This window comes from Amblyraja radiata, chromosome 22 (genome assembly GCF_010909765.2).
Source record: "Amblyraja radiata isolate CabotCenter1 chromosome 22, sAmbRad1.1.pri, whole genome shotgun sequence".
In the NCBI taxonomy this organism is placed as follows: domain Eukaryota; kingdom Metazoa; phylum Chordata; class Chondrichthyes; order Rajiformes; family Rajidae; genus Amblyraja; species Amblyraja radiata.
This window is the reverse complement of record NC_045977.1, coordinates 42739900-42758260: the sequence shown is the minus strand read 5'-3', so window position 1 is coordinate 42758260 and position 18361 is coordinate 42739900. Positions and strand designations below refer to the sequence as shown.

Sequence of the window (18361 nt, the reverse complement as noted above, 5' to 3'; positions counted from 1 at the left end):
AGACCACATTTGGAATACTGTGTACAGTTCTGGGGTCCATACTTAAGAAAGGATGTACTAGCCCTGGAGGCAGTGCAGCGAAGGTTTACAAGATTAATTCCTGCAATGAGGGGATTGACATATGAGGAAAGGTTAAGTAAGCTGGGACTCTACTCTTTGGAGTTTAGAAGAATGAGAGGCGATCTCGTTGAAACGTATAAGATCGTGAGGGGCCTTGATCGGGTGGATGCACCGAGGATGTTCCCAATGATCGGGGAGGCTAGAACTAGGGGACATAGTTGCAGAGTGAGGGGGGGCTCTTTTAAAACTGAGATGAGGAAGAACTTCTTCACCCAGAGGGTGGTTAGTTTGTGGAATTCACTGCCCCAGGGAGCAGTGGAAGCAGAAACGTTAAATATGTTTAAGTCAAAAATAGATGGTTTTTTAGCTGCCAAGGGGATAAGGGGCTACGAGGAGAGGGCAGGGATATGGACCTAGGTATGGTTAGTATAGTAGACCTGAGTGATCTCCTGGACAAGTGTCGATCGCCTGGATTGGGGTCGGAGAGGAATTTCCCGGATTTTTTTCCCGAATTGGACCTGGGTTTTTATCCGTTTTTTTGCCTCCCCCAGGAGATCACGCGGTTCTTGGGGTGGAGAGGGGTGATAGCGGTATAAAGGGGAGGGTAGTGTCTTGTGTTCTGTGTCTTGTGTCTACTGTTTGTGGGTAAGTGTGTCTGTTTAGTGTTCAGCCATGAGTGAATGGCGGTGCGGGCTCGACGGACCTGGTGGTCTACTCTCGCACCTACTTTCTATGATTGTCTTTCTGCTGACTGGATAGCACGCAACAAAAGCTTTTCACTGTACCTCGGTACACGTGACAATAAACTAAACTGAACTGTCTCGGTGTATGACTGCTATACACGTGTGCTGTATCTGAGATGCTGGTCGAATATGTATCTAAGCGTTTATATACAGTGATACTTGTACTGACGTGTATACAAAAATCAATATCACTGTACCTCGGTACAATAAAGGACCAGACCATGTACTTTCCTGGGCACCGTATACCAGAACTAATTGTAGGTACAACAACATTTAAAATACATTTGGACAGGTACATGGGTTGTAAAGGTTGAGAGAGATATGGACCAAATGTGGGTCGGTGGGACCAGTGTAGATGGGGCATCATGTTTGACATGGGAAAATTGGGCCGAAGGGCTTGTTTCCATGCTGTGTGACCCAGTTTATCACAGTAAAAAGGACAGCCTTAAAATGATTTATCATCATTTTGATCAAAATGGGAATGAACACATTGTTAAAAGTATGTCTACTGATGTAAAGATTACCGTTGAGAAAACCATAGTGAAGAGATACACAGCAGCCTCCACAAAGTAATAGCGATGAACAGCCACCACAATGGCGGGGATGAAGACCAGATTACTCAATGTCAGCAGCAGAGTTGCCAGCAATTGCTTTTGGTATGTCTGAGCGTGGGTGTCATCTGTACAGCTCCATCCACTCCAGCCTGAGGGATCACACACACAAGAGACACAGTTATATTCCCACTTGGAGCAAGCACAAAGCATGGGGAGTTCACTAACAACACTCGCATAGTCAAATGCAACAGTACCACCTCTATTGAAGTTACTTCATTATGGTTGATATTCAAAAATCCTATAATCCTTCAACACTATTAAATCTAGAACAATTCACACACGTTCCTTTGTCCATCAGTCATGAAACCCAGCTTTTTGTATTCTTTTTGTACCTTGGTACATTAAACTAATAATGCCAATGCAATATGTCATATGTTGATAGAATGGAGCGGCTGGGCTTGTATACTCTGGAGTTTAGAAGGATGAGGGGAGATCTTATTGAAACATATGATTATTAAGGGTGTGGACACACTAGAGGCAGGAAACATGTTCCCGATGTTGGGGGAGTCCAGAACCAGGGGTCACAGTTTAAGAATAAGGAGGAACGGAAACATTTAGAACGGAGACGAGGAAACACTTTTGTGAGTTGTGAGTCTGTGGAATTCTCTGCCTCAGAGGGCGGTGGAGGCCGGTTCACTGGATGCTTTAAAGAGAGAGCTAGATAGGGCTCTTGAAAATAGCGGAGTCTGGGGATATGGGGAGAAGGCAGGAACTGGGTATTGATTGGGGATGATCAGCCATGATCACATTGAATGGCGGTGCTGGCTCGAAGGGCCGAATGGCCTACTCCTGCACCTATTGACTAATAAGCCAGACGCACAATTTGATGAACATGATCCAGGCTACAGAACGAGAGACACACTAAGTGATGGGGTAACACTGCATGTCAGCCAACACCGATGGTGGACATGGACAGGTGACAGGTCGGGACCCTTCATAGCTTCAGACCCACAATGTTCCCCCATCCATGTTATCCAGCGATGCAGCCTGACCCGCAGGGTTACTCCAGCACTGTTTGTTTTAAATGAGCGTCTGCAGTTCCTTGTGTCTACAGAGAGAGAGTTTGCCTTTGAAGGTTTTTTATATATGTTAGATATTCCAGTGAGCTAGCTGGTAAAATCGCAAACAAACGGGCAATGCTTTGACTGCCTGGAAATGAAGTTAACTGGTTAATTTGTCAATCAAGCCTCGGATGGACTGGTGTGATTATTGATCGGGGAGGATCGGCGATCAGCTACCGTTATACCCACCTGCTTTACAAACACATGCAGCATAGAGATATCCATGAGCTCGAAGAAGTCTGCATTCTCCGTACACACCACAATCACCAATACAGGGACTCAGTACGGTCGATACTCCAACCCGAGCAGTCTCCTTCCCACAATCATCACCACTAAAAGACAGAAAACCCCCGTTAATACTCAATGACATCCGTCAATAATTGACAGTGTGTGCTCTCTCTGAATGTTTATTAATGAACAGTTGGTTTTCGGTACAAAGGCCTCCACAGAGGTGAAGGAGCATCAGGCAGGATGGGATATGTGTGACACCGTGTAGTCCTAGTTATACAGCATCAACTCCACCAGGCTGATCTCAACCCACCCAAACCATTAACTGTACCGTTGACCTTCTACACAATATGTGCATCTTCAACACAAAAGCTGAAGTCTCAGAATGTATCTTCAATTTAGAATCTGAAGTCTACAACTCCTCCACAATTATCCCAAAAGAAATGTTAAATCACCCTCCAAAATATGAACTCATGCATTTGGGCAGCAGTAAAATAGCTGACTGCAACCTGCGTACACATCTGATACATTGCATCAAATATCAGCATGTTACCTCAAGTATCACATGAAAGATGCTTTACCACAATTAAACTCTGGATGTGGAGAGGATGTTTCCACTAGAGGGAGAGTCTAGGACCAGAGGGCACAGCCTCAGAATTAAAGGGTGTTCTTTTAGGAAGGAGATGAGGAGGAATTTCTTTAGTCAGAGGGTGGTGAATCTGTGGAATTCTTTGCTACAGAAAGGCTGTGGAGGCCAAGTCAGTGGATATATTTAAGGCAGAGTTAGATAGATTCTTGATTAGTATGGGTCAGGTGTTATGGGGAGAAGGCAGGAGAATGGGGTTATGAGAGATAGATCAGCCATGATTGAATGGCGGAGTAGACTTGATGGGCCGAATGGCCTAATTCTGCTCCTATCACATGCTTATGATGTTTCACCTGGAGGCCGATCCATATCTCGTACATGGCTGTGCAATCAACTATTCAGCCTCCTTATTTATGGATTAGAACCTGATATATATTAAATTAAAAAGAGCCTTTGGTTTAGGTTTGACTGCACAGCCCCATTGCGGAGTTGTGGGTCAGCACCACCTTGTGAAGGGTCAGTGTGCCTCCCATGGTCACACTAATATTACCACAACACCATGCAGGATACTGCTTTGTCTTCATTCACTGGGCCCGGTGTTCAATTACATTTGTTTTTTAATTCACAATCTTATAATTGGTGGTAGGTTTGAAATGTTGGGTCAGTGTCGAGTGGCAGATGAAACCTACACTGTGGTCTCTCAGTGGGGTGCCTGCACCAAGCTTCAGTGCGGCCCTTACCACATCATCACTCATTTTGGAGTAACCCAGTCTCAACGATGACTTTCAACAATTCCTTGCACAATACACCAAATATTAGTTGTGAACAGCACGGGAGTGCCGGAAAGCTGGCCCCTCCCGCTGAATCTTACGTTCCAGCACAACCAAACATACAACTAATTCAAGATGAAAAATACTGCCTTGCACCATAACGTATATAACACATCAATCTAAATATCCATAATGCAGAGATACTAGTTCATAGAAATATGGTCGTTACCTCTCTCCCAATCTTATGCCAGACAAATGCACACTATATTTGAAGAGATTACTTATAGATACATAGAAAATAGATGCAGGAGTAGGCCATTCGGCCCTTCGAGCCAGCACCGCGTTTCAATGTGATCATGGCTGATCATCCACAATCAGTACCCCGTTCCTGCCTTCCCCCCATATTCCTTGATTCCGCTAGCCCGAAGAGCTCTATCTAACTCTCTTTTGAATGCATCCAGTAAATCAGCTTCTACTGCCTTCTGAGGCAGAGAATTCCACAGATTCACAACTCTCTGGTGAAAAGGTTTTTCCTCATCTCAGTTCTAAATGGTCTGCCCCTTATTCTTAGACTGTGACCCCTGGTTATGGACTCCCCCAACATCGGGAACATATTTCCTGCACCTAACGAGTCCAATCTCTTAATAATTTTATGTTTCTATAAGACAGCCTCTCATCCTTCTAAATTCCAGTGATAGGCAGGGCTATGGCTTGTCCCAACTTGTGTTCAGTATTATTGATATGCATTCCACTTATGTTAAGGTTTGTAAACACAAAGCCCCAGCTACTTCAGATTAATTAAACTGAATCCAGAAGTTAATTCCTTCCAGCCTGAAGAATCATCAGCCTCTCTCACAACAATCTCCAGAACAAGGGATCACAGTTTAAGGATAAGGGGGAAGTCTTTTAGGACCGAGATGAGAAAAACATTTTTCACACAGATTCACACAGGTGAATCTCTGGAACTCTCTGCCACAGAAGGTAGTTGACGCCAGTTCATTGGCTATATTTAAGAGGGAGTTAGATATGGCCCTTGTGGCTAAAGGGATCAGGGGGTATGGAGAGAAGGCAGGTACAGGATACTGATTTAGGGTGATCAGCCATGATCATATTGAATGGCGGTGCAGGCTCGAAGGGCCGAATGGCCTACTCCTGCACCTATTTTCTATGTTTCTATGTTTCTAGAACAAATGAACTAGCCTTCTACAGTATTGCTGCGCTGGACACTAAGTGACACGGAAGCTAATTCTATTGTCCGCCATAACGTCTTGGAATTGCATATTTTGCAGTCATGATACAAGGGGCTCATGTATAAACAAGACTTGATTGATCAGTTGGCAAGCACTTCACTAAAGAAATAAGGCTTGAAGAATATTCTAATCATTTGTTTTTCAACTTTCAACGTCCATTCGGCCCATTATTTATGAACTTTATTCAAATTCTATCCTTATTCCTTACTCCTTACATACAAACCCTGGATGGCTGTCAGCCTAGATTCATTGCGGCCGTTCACACAAACACATCAGTACATGATTAACCAAGCTGGGGGCAGCACAGTGGCGCAGCGCTAGCATCGCTGCCTCACAGACCCGGCTTCCATCCCGACTACGGGTGCTGCCTGTACGGAGTTTGTACGTTCTCCCCGTGACCTAAGTGGGTTTTCTCTGGTAGCTTCGGTTTCCTCCCACACTCCAAAGGCATAGAGGATTGCAGATTAATTGTCTTGGTGTAAATGTAAATTATCCCTAGTGTGTGTAGGAGAGTGTTAGTGTGCGGGGGATCATTAGTCAGTACGGACTCGGTGGGCCGAAGGGCCTGTATCCACCCTGTATCTCTAAACTAAACAAAAAAACATTAAAAGCCAATGTGAAGACATGGCAATATAATCTGGGGTGGCACTCACTGCATTACTGTGAGTTTAATAGATCTCATGTGAACTTTAAGTAGACAAAAATGCTGGAAAAACTCAGCGGGTGAGGCAGCATCTATGTAGCGAAGAAGTAGGTGACGTTTCGGGTCGAGACCCTTCTTTATGTGAACTATGAATGGTTTGGTTTGGTCATTGATCTGTTGTTAAAAGTCATGAATAATAATAATAATAATGGATGGGATTTATATAGCGCCTTTCTAATACTCAAGGCGCTTTACATCGCATTATTCATTCACTCCTCAGATGAATCTCTCTTAAGTCTATCTCACGGTTGTTATCAGCAGAGGAATACTGCTTTCATGAACAAATTACCCGACACACTTTCATATATTTGCATTTAGTGATGGTGAAATGCTTTAGGATGTAAGCGAGTTCGGTATTCCGACTGCGCAAGCCCAGGGCAAAGGTCACAATGCATAAACATTGATGGAAAGCACTGAAGCAGTGGCCCTTTATTTCATCCGTTTTTTCCCAGCTTTGATTCTTCTAGGTAAGAAAATACTGCTTTCAAACTACGGAATAGTAGTATTTATTTTTCCTTTGTTAAAAGCTAAGATTATCTTGTTGTTTTTATTGCTTTATTATGCTTTGGTGAGTGAGCGCGATTGTGCTCGTCCATGGTCGGTGTCGGTCCCGGGTCCTGTTGAGTTGCTGCTGGGCCCTCCCCCTCCACCTCCCCCTCCCCCTCCCCATCCACCTCCACCTCCACCTCCCCCTCCCCGTCCCCGTCCCGTCCCCCTCCCCCTCCCCGTCCCCGTCCCCGTCCCCGTCCCCGTCCCCGTCCCCATCCCCATCCCCAACCCCTCCCGGGTATCTCGTCCCTGTCTGGGGGAGGCTGGAGGTGTCGGGCCGAACTAGTCGAGCCGGCGTGAGGAGGAGGCTGTTGCTGCTGCTGCGCTTTGCATAGGCCTGGGCAAGCGCAGTCAATAGACAATAGACAATAGGTGCAGGAGTAGGCCATTTGGCCCTTCGAGCCAGCACCGCCATTCATTGTGATCATGGCTGATCATCCCCAATCAGTACCCCGTTCCTGCCTTCTCCCCATATCCCCTGACTCTGCTATTTTTAAGAGCCCTATCTAGCTCTCTCTTGAAAGCATCCAGAGAACCTGCCTCCACTGCCCTCCGAGGCAAAGAATTCCACAGACTCACCACTCTCTGTGAGAAAAAGTGTTTCCTCGTCTCCGTTCTAAATGGCTTACTCCTTATTCTTAAATCGGAAGTAGTTGGAATACTGAACTCGCTTATTGGAGCAGCTCCAGAAATGTAATGCTGCTTGATCTTGGCAGGATTAAAATGTTTTGTAATTACGTTTGAACATTTGAGCATATTGAAATAACCAATCAGTTACTATATTGTTATTATACCATGACCTGAGTTGGTCTAGTTAAGTCTAAGTCAATGAAAGACTATTTGATTTTGAATGACCGATTTCATTATCAACAGTGGCCTCACCCTTTATCATTGGGACACAGGATTTGCAAGGTGAGATACCAACGGCCTGTCTCTGGGTAAGGAACATGAAGGTATGTTGATAATAGCGAAGTATTCATTTTAAGTAGATATCCCAAAGATAAATCTTTGAAAAGAAAAACATATATTATAATGCATACAATGCATAAAAACAAAAGCAGAAACGATGTTGTCTTAAACATATACTTAAGCAATGCAAAGTCCTGAGCAGACCCATGGTGTCATGAAGCACTTTGATTTGATCCCTACATGCAGAGTTATGCAAGAGTATTTAAGAAGGAACTGCAGATGCTGGAAAATCGAAGGTAGACAAAAATGCTGGAGACACTCAGCGGGTGCAGCAGCATCTATGGAGCGAAGGAGATAGGCAACGTTTCGGGCCGAAACCCTTATGCAAGAGTAGTTGAGACAATGCAGCAATGAGCTCTGATCACCCACAGCCACCATGTGGATCAACGTTTGTAACATCATTCCAACCATTACAAGTAGTCACAGCATGAACGGGCTCGGCTCGACGTTTTCAATAGAATCATTGTAGAAACTTGTAAAAAGTTGGCAACAACCATGTCGAATGTAGAACAGATTTAAAGGAATGTGACTGAGCTTTGTTGGCGCAGAGATTTCATAAAGCTAAGGCTACTTCCTAACCTCAACTCATCTCTTCACTTGTGGACTTGCATACTCCAAACAAGAGAATTGGAAGCTTCCATTTAACCTGACGAAATAAATAAACGCATCAAAAATTCCACCAAGGTAGAAAGACTCGGGATCCCCAGAGAGGCAATGCTTCAATGAAAGCAGATATATGGAAGGTCCATGACACGATACGATAGAACTTTATTTATCCCAGGAGGGAAATTAAAACACAACAAGATGCATGAAACATGAAATTAGAGTGACGAGTGGAAAGTCCAGGATTTGGGGTGCAAAGATTGCGGTGGGGGGAGTCAGTCTCAGTCTACCCCACGACAGAAGGGGGAGGAGTTGTACAGTTTGATAGCCACAGGGAAGAAGGATCTCCTGTGGCGTTCTGTGCTGCATCTTGGTGGAACCAGTCTGTTGCTGAAGGTGCTCCTCAGGTTGACCAGTGTGTCACGGAGGGGGTGTGAGCTGTGTTGTCCAGGATGCTCCGCAGTTTGAGGAGCATCCTCCCCTCCAAGACCACCCCCCATGAATCCAACTCCACCCCCAGGGAGCACTCCAATCCCAGAGCCTGGGAGAGATGTCATGTGATGGAAGCCTGCAGAATGTAAAGATAGTATTCTATGTCCTGGTGCTAGACTAATTCTTTACTAACCCCAAGGTATTTGCTTCAGCCAATGATAAACTCTATGGTCAATGTCACTTCCTAATGAGAGATTGGTTCCATCAAAGGGATTCGGTTTTTCAGAAAGATCTTCTGCAGTTGAAGACCAATGTTTAGAACTCTTCCAATGCAGGATTCTACCCACTGGGAATGGACATCAGAAACAATGAACTATGTTCCCACAAGTTTCTGTACATTAGTTTGAAGAACAGAAGATGCAATGTTACCCACATTGTTTAGTTACACATTTTTCCGCCATAGTCATCCAGCATGAAGACAGGCACTTCAGCTCCACCCGCCCCATTCACACCTAGACGCCCCATGTAAGGAGTCTCAGTTGCCCGTGTTTGGCCCATATCTCTAAACACATCCTATCCATGTATGTGTCCAATTGTCTTTTCAATTTGTTACAGTCCCAGCCTCAACTACCTCCTCTGGCAGTGCGTTCCATACACCCACCACCCTCTGAGTGAATAAATGCATAATAAGCTCTAAGGAAGCTCTGTTTACAAAAATATTTCAGATTAGTCTTCTGCACAAAGAGCACGAGGGAAATTATAAAGAAATTGAAAAGACAAGGCAAATGCCAGGTCAGCAGAGCAGCACACACCAAGGAGAGAGAACCGTGAAATTCACAAAGGAATCAAATACCGGCAGATCCCTCAAGCCACATACAAACCCTGCCATTGATACAATCTCCACACAGCTGTATTCAATACCAAGATAGATTTTCAACAGAGTCAAATGCACCATAATGTCGAGAAAGCAAGTTCAAGCTCAATGAAAGCATCAATGAGATAATGATTGGAGCTAGGTACACAAAATTGCTGGGGAAACTCAGCGGGTGCAGCAGCATCTATGGAGCGAAGGAAATAGGCGACGTTTCGGGCCGAAACCCTTCTTCAGACTGATGGGGGGTGGGGGGGGGGGAGAAAGAAGGAAAAGGGGAGGAGGAGGAGGATCCCGAGGGCGGGCGGATGGGAGGGTGGGAGGAGACAGCTAGAGGGTTAAGGAAGGGGAGGAGACAGCAAGGGCTAGCAAAATGATTGGAGCAAAATGATTGGAGCTACATTGATATTTGTGAAGTGTTACATACCTTCTCCACAGTTGATAGAGTTGGCATCCATGGCTATCACAGGAGACCCGGGACTCAGGCATGCAAACACCGTTGCATTTTCAGTCAACAGTGACGTCTAAAAGATTGAAAACAATTTCCTTACGTTTCCCTTAATAATAAACCGTTTAGAAATGTGTTCTTGATTTTTCAGTTTGAGAGCAAGCTGATGAAGCATAATGATGAACAAAAGTCTAGAAGGGAGATGGGCAATAAACGGTGCGGCTGGTAGAAAAGGCAATTAAATAGGTAACAGGAAAACAGAAGATAAACCTGTGTAGAAAAGTGAATGCAGTTATTCTTGCAAACAGGGTGAAATATAGAAACTATTCACGTTGTGATTACATGCTAGTGGAAGCCAATGTACTTGGCAAGATGGAGATACAAAGAGGCCAAAAGCACTTTGAGCCCATTTCCTTTTTCATACGGTGAATTCAATACTCTGCATTCCCTTCATTTCATGGTTTTTCTTTTGTATGCATAGTTCCAAACTTATGCTGGGACTTTATGAAAGGACTTATGCTGGGACTTATGAAAGGTTAAAATGTATACTTTTGATAGAATCAAATCATTAACATTTTATCCGTCTCTGTCAAGACTAATCAGATGACAGGAAGGCAGATTATTATCTGAATGGTGTCAAGTTGGGAAAGGGGAAGTACAATGAGATCTGTGGGTCCTTGTTCATCAGTCACTGAAAATAAGCATGCAGATACAGCAGGCAGTAAAGAAAGCTAATGGCATGTTGGCCTTCATAACAAGAGGAGTTGAGTATAGGAGCAAAGAGGTCCTTCTGCAGTTGTACAGGGCCCTAGTGAGACCACACCTGGAGTGTTACGTGCAGTTTTAGTTTCCAAATTTGAGAAAGGACATTCTTGCTATTGAGGGAGTACATCGTAGGTTCACGAGGTTAATTCCTGGGATGTCGGGACTGTCATATGTTGATAGAATGGAGCAGCTGGGCTTGTATACTCTGGAATTTAGAAGGATGAGAGGATATCTTATTGAAACATAAGATTATTAAGGGATTGGACACTCTAGAGGCAGGAAACATGTTTCCGATGTTTGGGGAGTCCAGAACCAGGGGCCACAGTTTAAGAATAAGGGATAGGCCATTTAGAACAGAGATGAGGAAAAAAAATTTCACCCAGAGAGTTGTAAGTCTGTGGAATTCTCTGCCTCAGAGGGCGGTGGAGGCCAATTCTCTGGATACTTTCAAGAGAGAGCTAGATAGGGCTGTTGAAGATAACGGAGTCAGGGGATATGGGGAGAAGGCAGGAACGGGGTACTGATTGGGGATGATCAGCCATGATCACATTGAATGGAGGTGCTGGCTCGAAGGGCCGAATGGCCTACTCCTGCACTTATTGTCTATTGAAACCCTTCTGCCACAGTCAGTCTTTTTCACCAGCAAGAAGCATAAAATCACACATGCTGGTAATCTGAAGCAGAAATACAACATGTTCTGGTGAAAGGTCCACAACTTAACAGAAACACTGTTTTCTCCGAGATCTTGGCCGACCTGCTGACTGTTCCCAAAGATAGAAACAAAATGCCAGAATAACTCAGTGGTCAGGCAACATCTCTGGTGAAAAAGGATGGGTACGTTTCGGGTCGGGACCCTTCTTTAGGCTGTTCCCAACATATTTTGTCTCTTTATCTAATTTGCCATTGTTACAATAAGTAAACCTTAACAGGAATAGAGATATGTCAGGATCTGTTCCTTGTTCCATCACATCACCAGAGAAATGCTAAATAATGGATGTTTCAAGCTCACATGACATCACATAGACTGCAAAGCCAGCGGGCCAAAATCAGAACATTTTGAACATTAGACTATAAATGGTCCACTTAACTGTAAACTGTTTATAAGAACTAATTAGGGCAACTGAATGTTGCAATGAGATGAAAAGCTGAAGACCTTGGTGAACTGGGAAATCAATTTGTTTCATCTAAATCGGTCACTTTGAGAGTTTCCAAGTTTAGGGAAATGCAAATTAGAACATGTGAAGTGAATGTCAAATTGGGCCCAGAATGTACAAACAGCCAAGGAAAAGCTCAGTTTAAAGCAGGCAGATACAATTAATAATAACATTAACATTGACAATTATTGAAATTGACAGATACGATTAAAGAATGAAATGCCACATATGAATCAAATCGTAGTAACAAAAAGGGTGACTGACTCAAAACTAACTCCAATCACATCGCAAAAAGGCTACAGCTGCTGCAGTGGATAGGACTCAACTTTCTTGTGCAAATTTAGTTTATACCCACTGTATTTCAATGTACTTCAAGAGCGAGGCAGGCAGCAGGGTGATATATCTGGGAGGCTAACAAACAACAATGTCCAGGCCTAAAGAACAGACTGCTGGGGCAACTCAGCGGGTCAGGCAGCATCTGTGGAGAACATGGATAGGTGACGTTTCACAGAGTGCTGGAGTAACTCAGCGGGTCAGGCAGCATCTGTGGAGAACATGGATAGGTGACGTTTCACAGAGTGCTAGAGTAACTCAATGGGTCAGGCAGCATCTGTGGAAGGAAGTAGAGGCGAGATGGCTGAAGATTCCAGCATCTGCGTCTATATGCACTTTTGACAGTACCTGAAATTGCTGTATCATTTGCACATAAATTAAAGCAAGTGCCAGTAACTTCCAATAGAACGGTGTTCCTGCTCTCTCCCTGTGGGTAGTTATGCTCAGCAACGTGGAAGTTCAAAGGAATAAATGGCATCGTTGTACCACAGTCAATCCAATGAATATTGCCGACATTTTCTGACAAAACGAGGTGAGGGTGGGGAAAGGGGGAGATTGAACAACAAAGTGGAGATAAATGATTAAACACCTCTCCTGCAACTACAGAAGTGTGTAAATTAAACTTGCACTCTGAGATAGGCTGATGCAGCAGCTGGTGGCAACGTTATGGGAAGAAATCAAAACCATACCTTATTTAAACGTAAATTTAAGATAATGGTCCCACCACTGTCTCGTCCTGTATTCAAGTTCAGTAACAGAATGATGGGATAGTCAGACGTGACGGCCACTTCCGGTCCATTCAAAACATAAAACCTGACAGAAGCAATATCCAAAGCTTCCCGCAGAACAGGCTGAGTACGGAAACACGATCTCTGCACATTTGTTGCTTCAGTAGTATTTGTCTTCATGCTGGCTGCAAACATCTCCTCGTTGTTCATTGTTACATCTTTACTAAACAGAGTTAAGTTTTTAAATAGAATAGGAAGATATCCACTCTCTGTAGGTGTACATACTGCAAAAGACAAAGTTTACATTTAGACAAGTTGTGGACATTACACAGGTTATGCAAATATTAAATATGTCAAAGTTCACCCAGTTGCTTGCTCCTCCCATTGCTGTCAATTGAACCGTATCGTATCTCTGTCAGCACTGCGGCCTAACATCGAGGATTTGGCGGCCTTTGCTGGAGACCGACCTATGAGAGCTCCACCGTGGGGAACCTACGGGACTTTAACATCACAGAGCCCGCAATCCCTTTGCCAGGGATCGGCCTCGGAGCTCCAACAGTGGGTGCTTGTGGACTTAATATCACGGGTCAGAGACCGACTTCGAGAACTTCAAGCCACAGAAGCTTCGACATCGCTGACGGGGGGGTTTTGATCGACCCGACACGGGAGCTTCGACCGCCCCGACACGGGAGCTTCGACCGCACCGACACGGGAGCTTCGACCGCCCCGACACAGGAGCTTCGACCGCCCCGACACGGGAGCTTCGACCGCCCCGACACGGGAGCTTCGACCGCCCCGACACGGGAGCTTCGACCGCCCCGACACGGGAGCTTCGACCGCCCCGACACGGGAGCTTCGACCGCACCGACACGGGAGCTTCGACCGCCCCGACACAGGAGCTTCGACCGCACCTACGCATGGCTCAACTACACCGACCGCGGGAGAATAAAGAGGAAGAAGATTGGCCTCTTTTTTTGCCTTTCATCGCAGTGAGGAATCCGTTGTGGTGGATGTTTATGTTAACTTCTATGTAGTTGTGTGTCTTGTTGCTTGTTATTTTCCGGATGGCTGTATGGTAATTCGCATAACACTGTATCTTAATTGGTACTTGTGACAATAAAAGACCTTTGAATATCAAACTACTTGAATATTCTCAGTCTGAAGAAGCGTCTCGACCCAAAACGTCACCCATTCCTTCTCTCCAGAGATGCTGCCTGACCCGCTGAGTTACTCCAGCATTTTGTGTCTATCTTGGGTTTAAACCGGCATTTATTTATACATTGTTCTTTACGCCCAATGCCTTTGTTGTATCTCTCTCAAACTCATGCTTCGATTCATCGACTGGCTCCTTATATCTCTGCCACCTTCACCAATATTGCAGCCACTCCCACTCACTGCTGGAGTTCTTCATGTTGTCATATCTCCACCCTCAGCATAACACTGCCATTCAGCACTGGGCTTCTGTCATTCCCTCCTCATTCTCTGTTGTATTTGCAATTCCTCAACTCCAAAAGCCCCATCAGTTTGATAACCTCATCCTGTCTAATCTTTCAGGCGTTTGGCAAAACCAATTATAACTGCAGATGCTGGTTTACACCGGTTGAGACAAAATGCTGGAGTAACTCAGCGGGACAGGCAGCAATATGACATTATAAGTCTTTATGAAGAAAGTATAAAGTAAATGCCAACTGTCCCAAACTAACTCCCGTCGCGTATTTTTCGGTGAAATGATACGTCAGTCAATGTTGCCGCACGCGCCGAAAAAATCACCAAGTGCGACAGGCCCTTAAGATTCTAAACTCAAAACAATCTGATGGCAAAGCTGAACATACCTGCCAACTGAGCTGCAATGTTGAAGGAAACCGACCAGTCAGCGTTGCTATTTTCCACTGTGACCGGCAGCCATTTCATCCACGGTGGGGAGGCCAGCGTTTTCTTGCAGTTTACACTTTCACTGCAATTTACAACCTTCAGGTAAGAGTTAGGCAAGGAGTTTGATCCAATCAACAGGGTGACAGGACAAGCCTCCACAACCTGGTTGTTGACAGCACAGTTTGTTATCTGAATGGCAAGTTGTACAGTGTTCTCAGGAATAAAAATTCTGAAAAGAATCAGAGCAGATAATGTGATCAGCCGTGATCACAATGAATGGCGGTGCTGGCTCGAAGGGCCGAATGGCCTCCTCCTGCACCTATTTTCTATGTTTCTATGTATTTGTGTTTAGTTACGATGGTTTAAAACTTGCTGCTGAAAGAAGCTAATGGTGGCTTACCTCATGTGTGTAACAGGGTAAATAAAAGACACACTCATCCGAAGTGAAGTGTTCGGTTGAAGAACAGGGACGTTGAGCAATCGCTGAACAAACATTTGTGGCTGAAATATGTAGGAGCACTTGGCCGAGAAACCCTGTGGAGAGAAGCAAATGTTAATACCCTGTCAACCTGATGGAATCAAATACTGATCATGCAAAACTGTTACAGGTTTGAGGGCTTCATGATTAAAATGCTAGAGTCTTCATTCAAAAACTGGGATTAGCAAGACGTGAACACTGGTTCAAACTACAACGGCAATTTAAAAATCAGACTCTGGATAAATTAAAATCTGTAAAAATATAATTGCAAACTGACTTCAAACATTTCCTTCAGAGATGCCAAAACAAATTACTATAAAGTAGTCTTCCAGATTTGGCTAGCCCGTGCTGACTCCTCCCCTTCCTTAACCCTCTAGCTGTCTCCTCCCACCCTCCCATCCGCCCGCCCTCGGGCCCCTCCTCCTCCTCCCCTTTTCCTTCTTTCTTTCCCCACCCCCCATCAGTCTGAAGAAGGGTTTCGGCCCGAAACGTCGCCTATTTCCTTCGCTCCATAGATGCTGCTGCACCCGCTGAGTTTCCCCAGCAATTGTGTGTGTCTTCCAGATAAGTTTTGAGAACAAGGTCAGGTAATAACATTTACCCTGTCAGCTTGCCTATAAAAAGATTGGACCAATACTTTTCCAACCATTGTCATTATAGTACAATCTATATTAAGAAAATGGTTTGAGGCTGCAGGAGAATCTTGATGTAATGCGCCTAGTTATGTTGCAGGATCTTATCACAGCTCCCATGACAGATAGATTGCTGCATTCATTATATTTAATAACTTTACATTAGATTTATAAACAGAAATTAATAGAGCAGAGTTGTGCCAAGAGGATCCTAATGTAGATACATGTGGAGTCTGGAGAATCAGCGACCGTGGGGCCAGACTGCACAGAGTGCGGATAGACACAAAACGCTGGAGTAACTCAGCGGGTCAGGCAGCATCTGTGGAGAACATGGATAGGTGACGTTTCACAGAGTGCTGGAGTAACTCAGCGGGTCAGGCAGCATCTGTGGAGAACATGGATAGGTGACGTTTCACAGAGTGCTGGAGTAACTCAGCGGGTCAGGCAGCATCTGTGGAGAACATGGATAGGTGACATTTCACAGAGTGCTGGAGTAACTCAGCGGGTCAGGCAGCATCTGTGGAGAGAAGGAATGGGTGACGTTTCGGGTCGAGACCCTTCTTCAGACTGGTCAGGAATAGGGGAAACGAGATATAGACAGCAATGTGGAGATAAAGAACTCTTTATCTCTCCACATGAATGAATGAAGATATGCAAAAAAGTCACGATGATAAAGGAAACAGGCCATTGTAAACTGATTGTAGAGTGAAAATGAGAAGCTGGTGCGACTTGGGTGGGGGGGAGAATAGAGAGAGAGAGGGAATGCCGGGGCTACCTGAAGTGAGAGAAATCAATATTGATACCATTGGGCTGTAAGCTGCCCAAGCGAAATATAAGATGCTGTTCCTCCAATTTGCATTTAGCCTCACTGACAATGGAGGAGACCGAGGACAGAAAGGTCTGTGTGGGAATGGGAAGGAGAATTAAAGTGTCCAGCAACCGGGAGATCAGGTTGGTTCACACGGGCTGAATGAAGGTGTTCCGTGAAACGATCGCCCAATCTGTGTTTGGTCTCGCTGATGTATAAGAGTCCACATCTTGAACAACGGATACAGTAAATGAGGTTGGAAAAGGTGCAAGTGAACCTCGGCCTAACCTGAAAGGACTGTCGGGGTCCCTGGACAGAGCCGAGGGAGGAGGAATAGCGAAAGGTGTTGCATCTTCTGCGGTTGCAGGGGAAGGTACCCGGGGAGGAGGTGGTTTGGGTGGGAACCAGGGAACGGTCTCTGCAGAGTTCGGTAAGGGGTGGAGATGGGAAAATGTGGCTAGTGGTGGGATCCCGTTGGAGATTGGCAGAAATTTCCAGGAGTTTGTATGCGACGGCTAATGGGGTGGAAGGTAAGGACCAGGGGTACTCTGTCTCTGTTGCGACTGGGGGGGGGGGGGGGGGGGGGGGGGGGGAGCAAGGGCCTGTGTCTGAGACCCACAATATAAGGGAGGCATTGTTTGAACTTATCTGAGGGAGGGTTGGTGTATTTTTTATTCCAGGATCACAGGGGGGCAATAATATTCGCAGTTGAAACAGATCTTTGTTGTGTAAGACAATAATAATAATAAAAATAATAATAATAATAATAATAATAAATACTTTATTGATCCCCTCAGGGAAATTCAGATGTCCAGAAGCCCCCAACCAACAAACCCACAGATTCAAAACGAACGCAGACAGAAAATACATAGAATACAATGTGGACACTACCTGAGAGCAATAAATACTTAAAAAGACCAATAATTAACAATTAAACATAAAAAATTGCAAAATGCATCCCCCTACAGCCAAGCGGTCCGAATTATAAAATCTAATGGCTGCAGGGGTGAAGGACCTCCTGAACCACTCCGTTCTACAGGGCAGGGAGAGGAGCCGGTTGTTGTTCCGAGTGCTCTTTTGACTCTCCAGAATTACATGGAGGGGATGCCCGGGGTTTTTCAGGATGACCTGCACCTTGTGCCTCATACGCCTCTCAAGCACATCCATCCCAGAGTCTATTCTCCCCTCCAGCACTGAGCTAGCTCGTTTGACCAGCTTCTTGTTGTTTTTTGCACTAATGCTGTTGCCCCAGCAGACAACAGCGTAGAAAATAACACTTGCAATCACAGTGTTGTAACATGTGTTGTAACACAGTGTTGTAACAATAATACACATGTGGAAGTTAATAATGATTTAAAGATACAAAATGGATTCTGCTGAAACTAAGACAGGCTTTCACCGTCTTCTATTAAATTGCAAAGCTAGCAAAAAAAGCACTAACCTTTGAATTGAATTGAATTGAATTGAATTGAATTGAATTGAATTGAATTCCTTTATTGTCATTCAGACCTTACGGTCTGAACGAAATTTCGTGCCTGCAGTCATACATACAATCATACAATAATAAACAACACTAAACACAAATCAACATCCACCACAGTGTATACTCCAAGCACCTCCTCACTGTGGTGGAGGCAAAAATCTTAGGCTGCAGTCTCTTCCCTCCTCTTCTTCCTCTGCGCTGAGGCGATTCCCCACCGGGCG

The 18361-nt window shown here is 44.8% G+C and overlaps 1 protein-coding gene across 2 annotated transcripts in view; it reads right to left on the bottom strand.

Moving 5' to 3' along the window:
- Positions 1-18361, bottom strand: part of pgap6 (post-glycosylphosphatidylinositol attachment to proteins 6) — a 37439-nt gene that overhangs the window by 8265 nt on the left and 10813 nt on the right. For both annotated transcript variants that reach the window (XM_033041192.1, XM_033041194.1), the window contains exons 4-10: positions 15140-15273; positions 14700-14968; positions 12829-13151; positions 9867-9963; positions 7447-7570; positions 2668-2810; positions 1328-1506 (exon numbers count right to left, since the gene is read on the bottom strand). In XM_033041192.1, the coding sequence (XP_032897083.1) occupies positions 1328-1506; positions 2668-2810; positions 7447-7570; positions 9867-9963; positions 12829-13151; positions 14700-14968; positions 15140-15273 (1269 nt within the window). The remainder of the gene's footprint in view (positions 1-1327; positions 1507-2667; positions 2811-7446; positions 7571-9866; positions 9964-12828; positions 13152-14699; positions 14969-15139; positions 15274-18361) is intronic.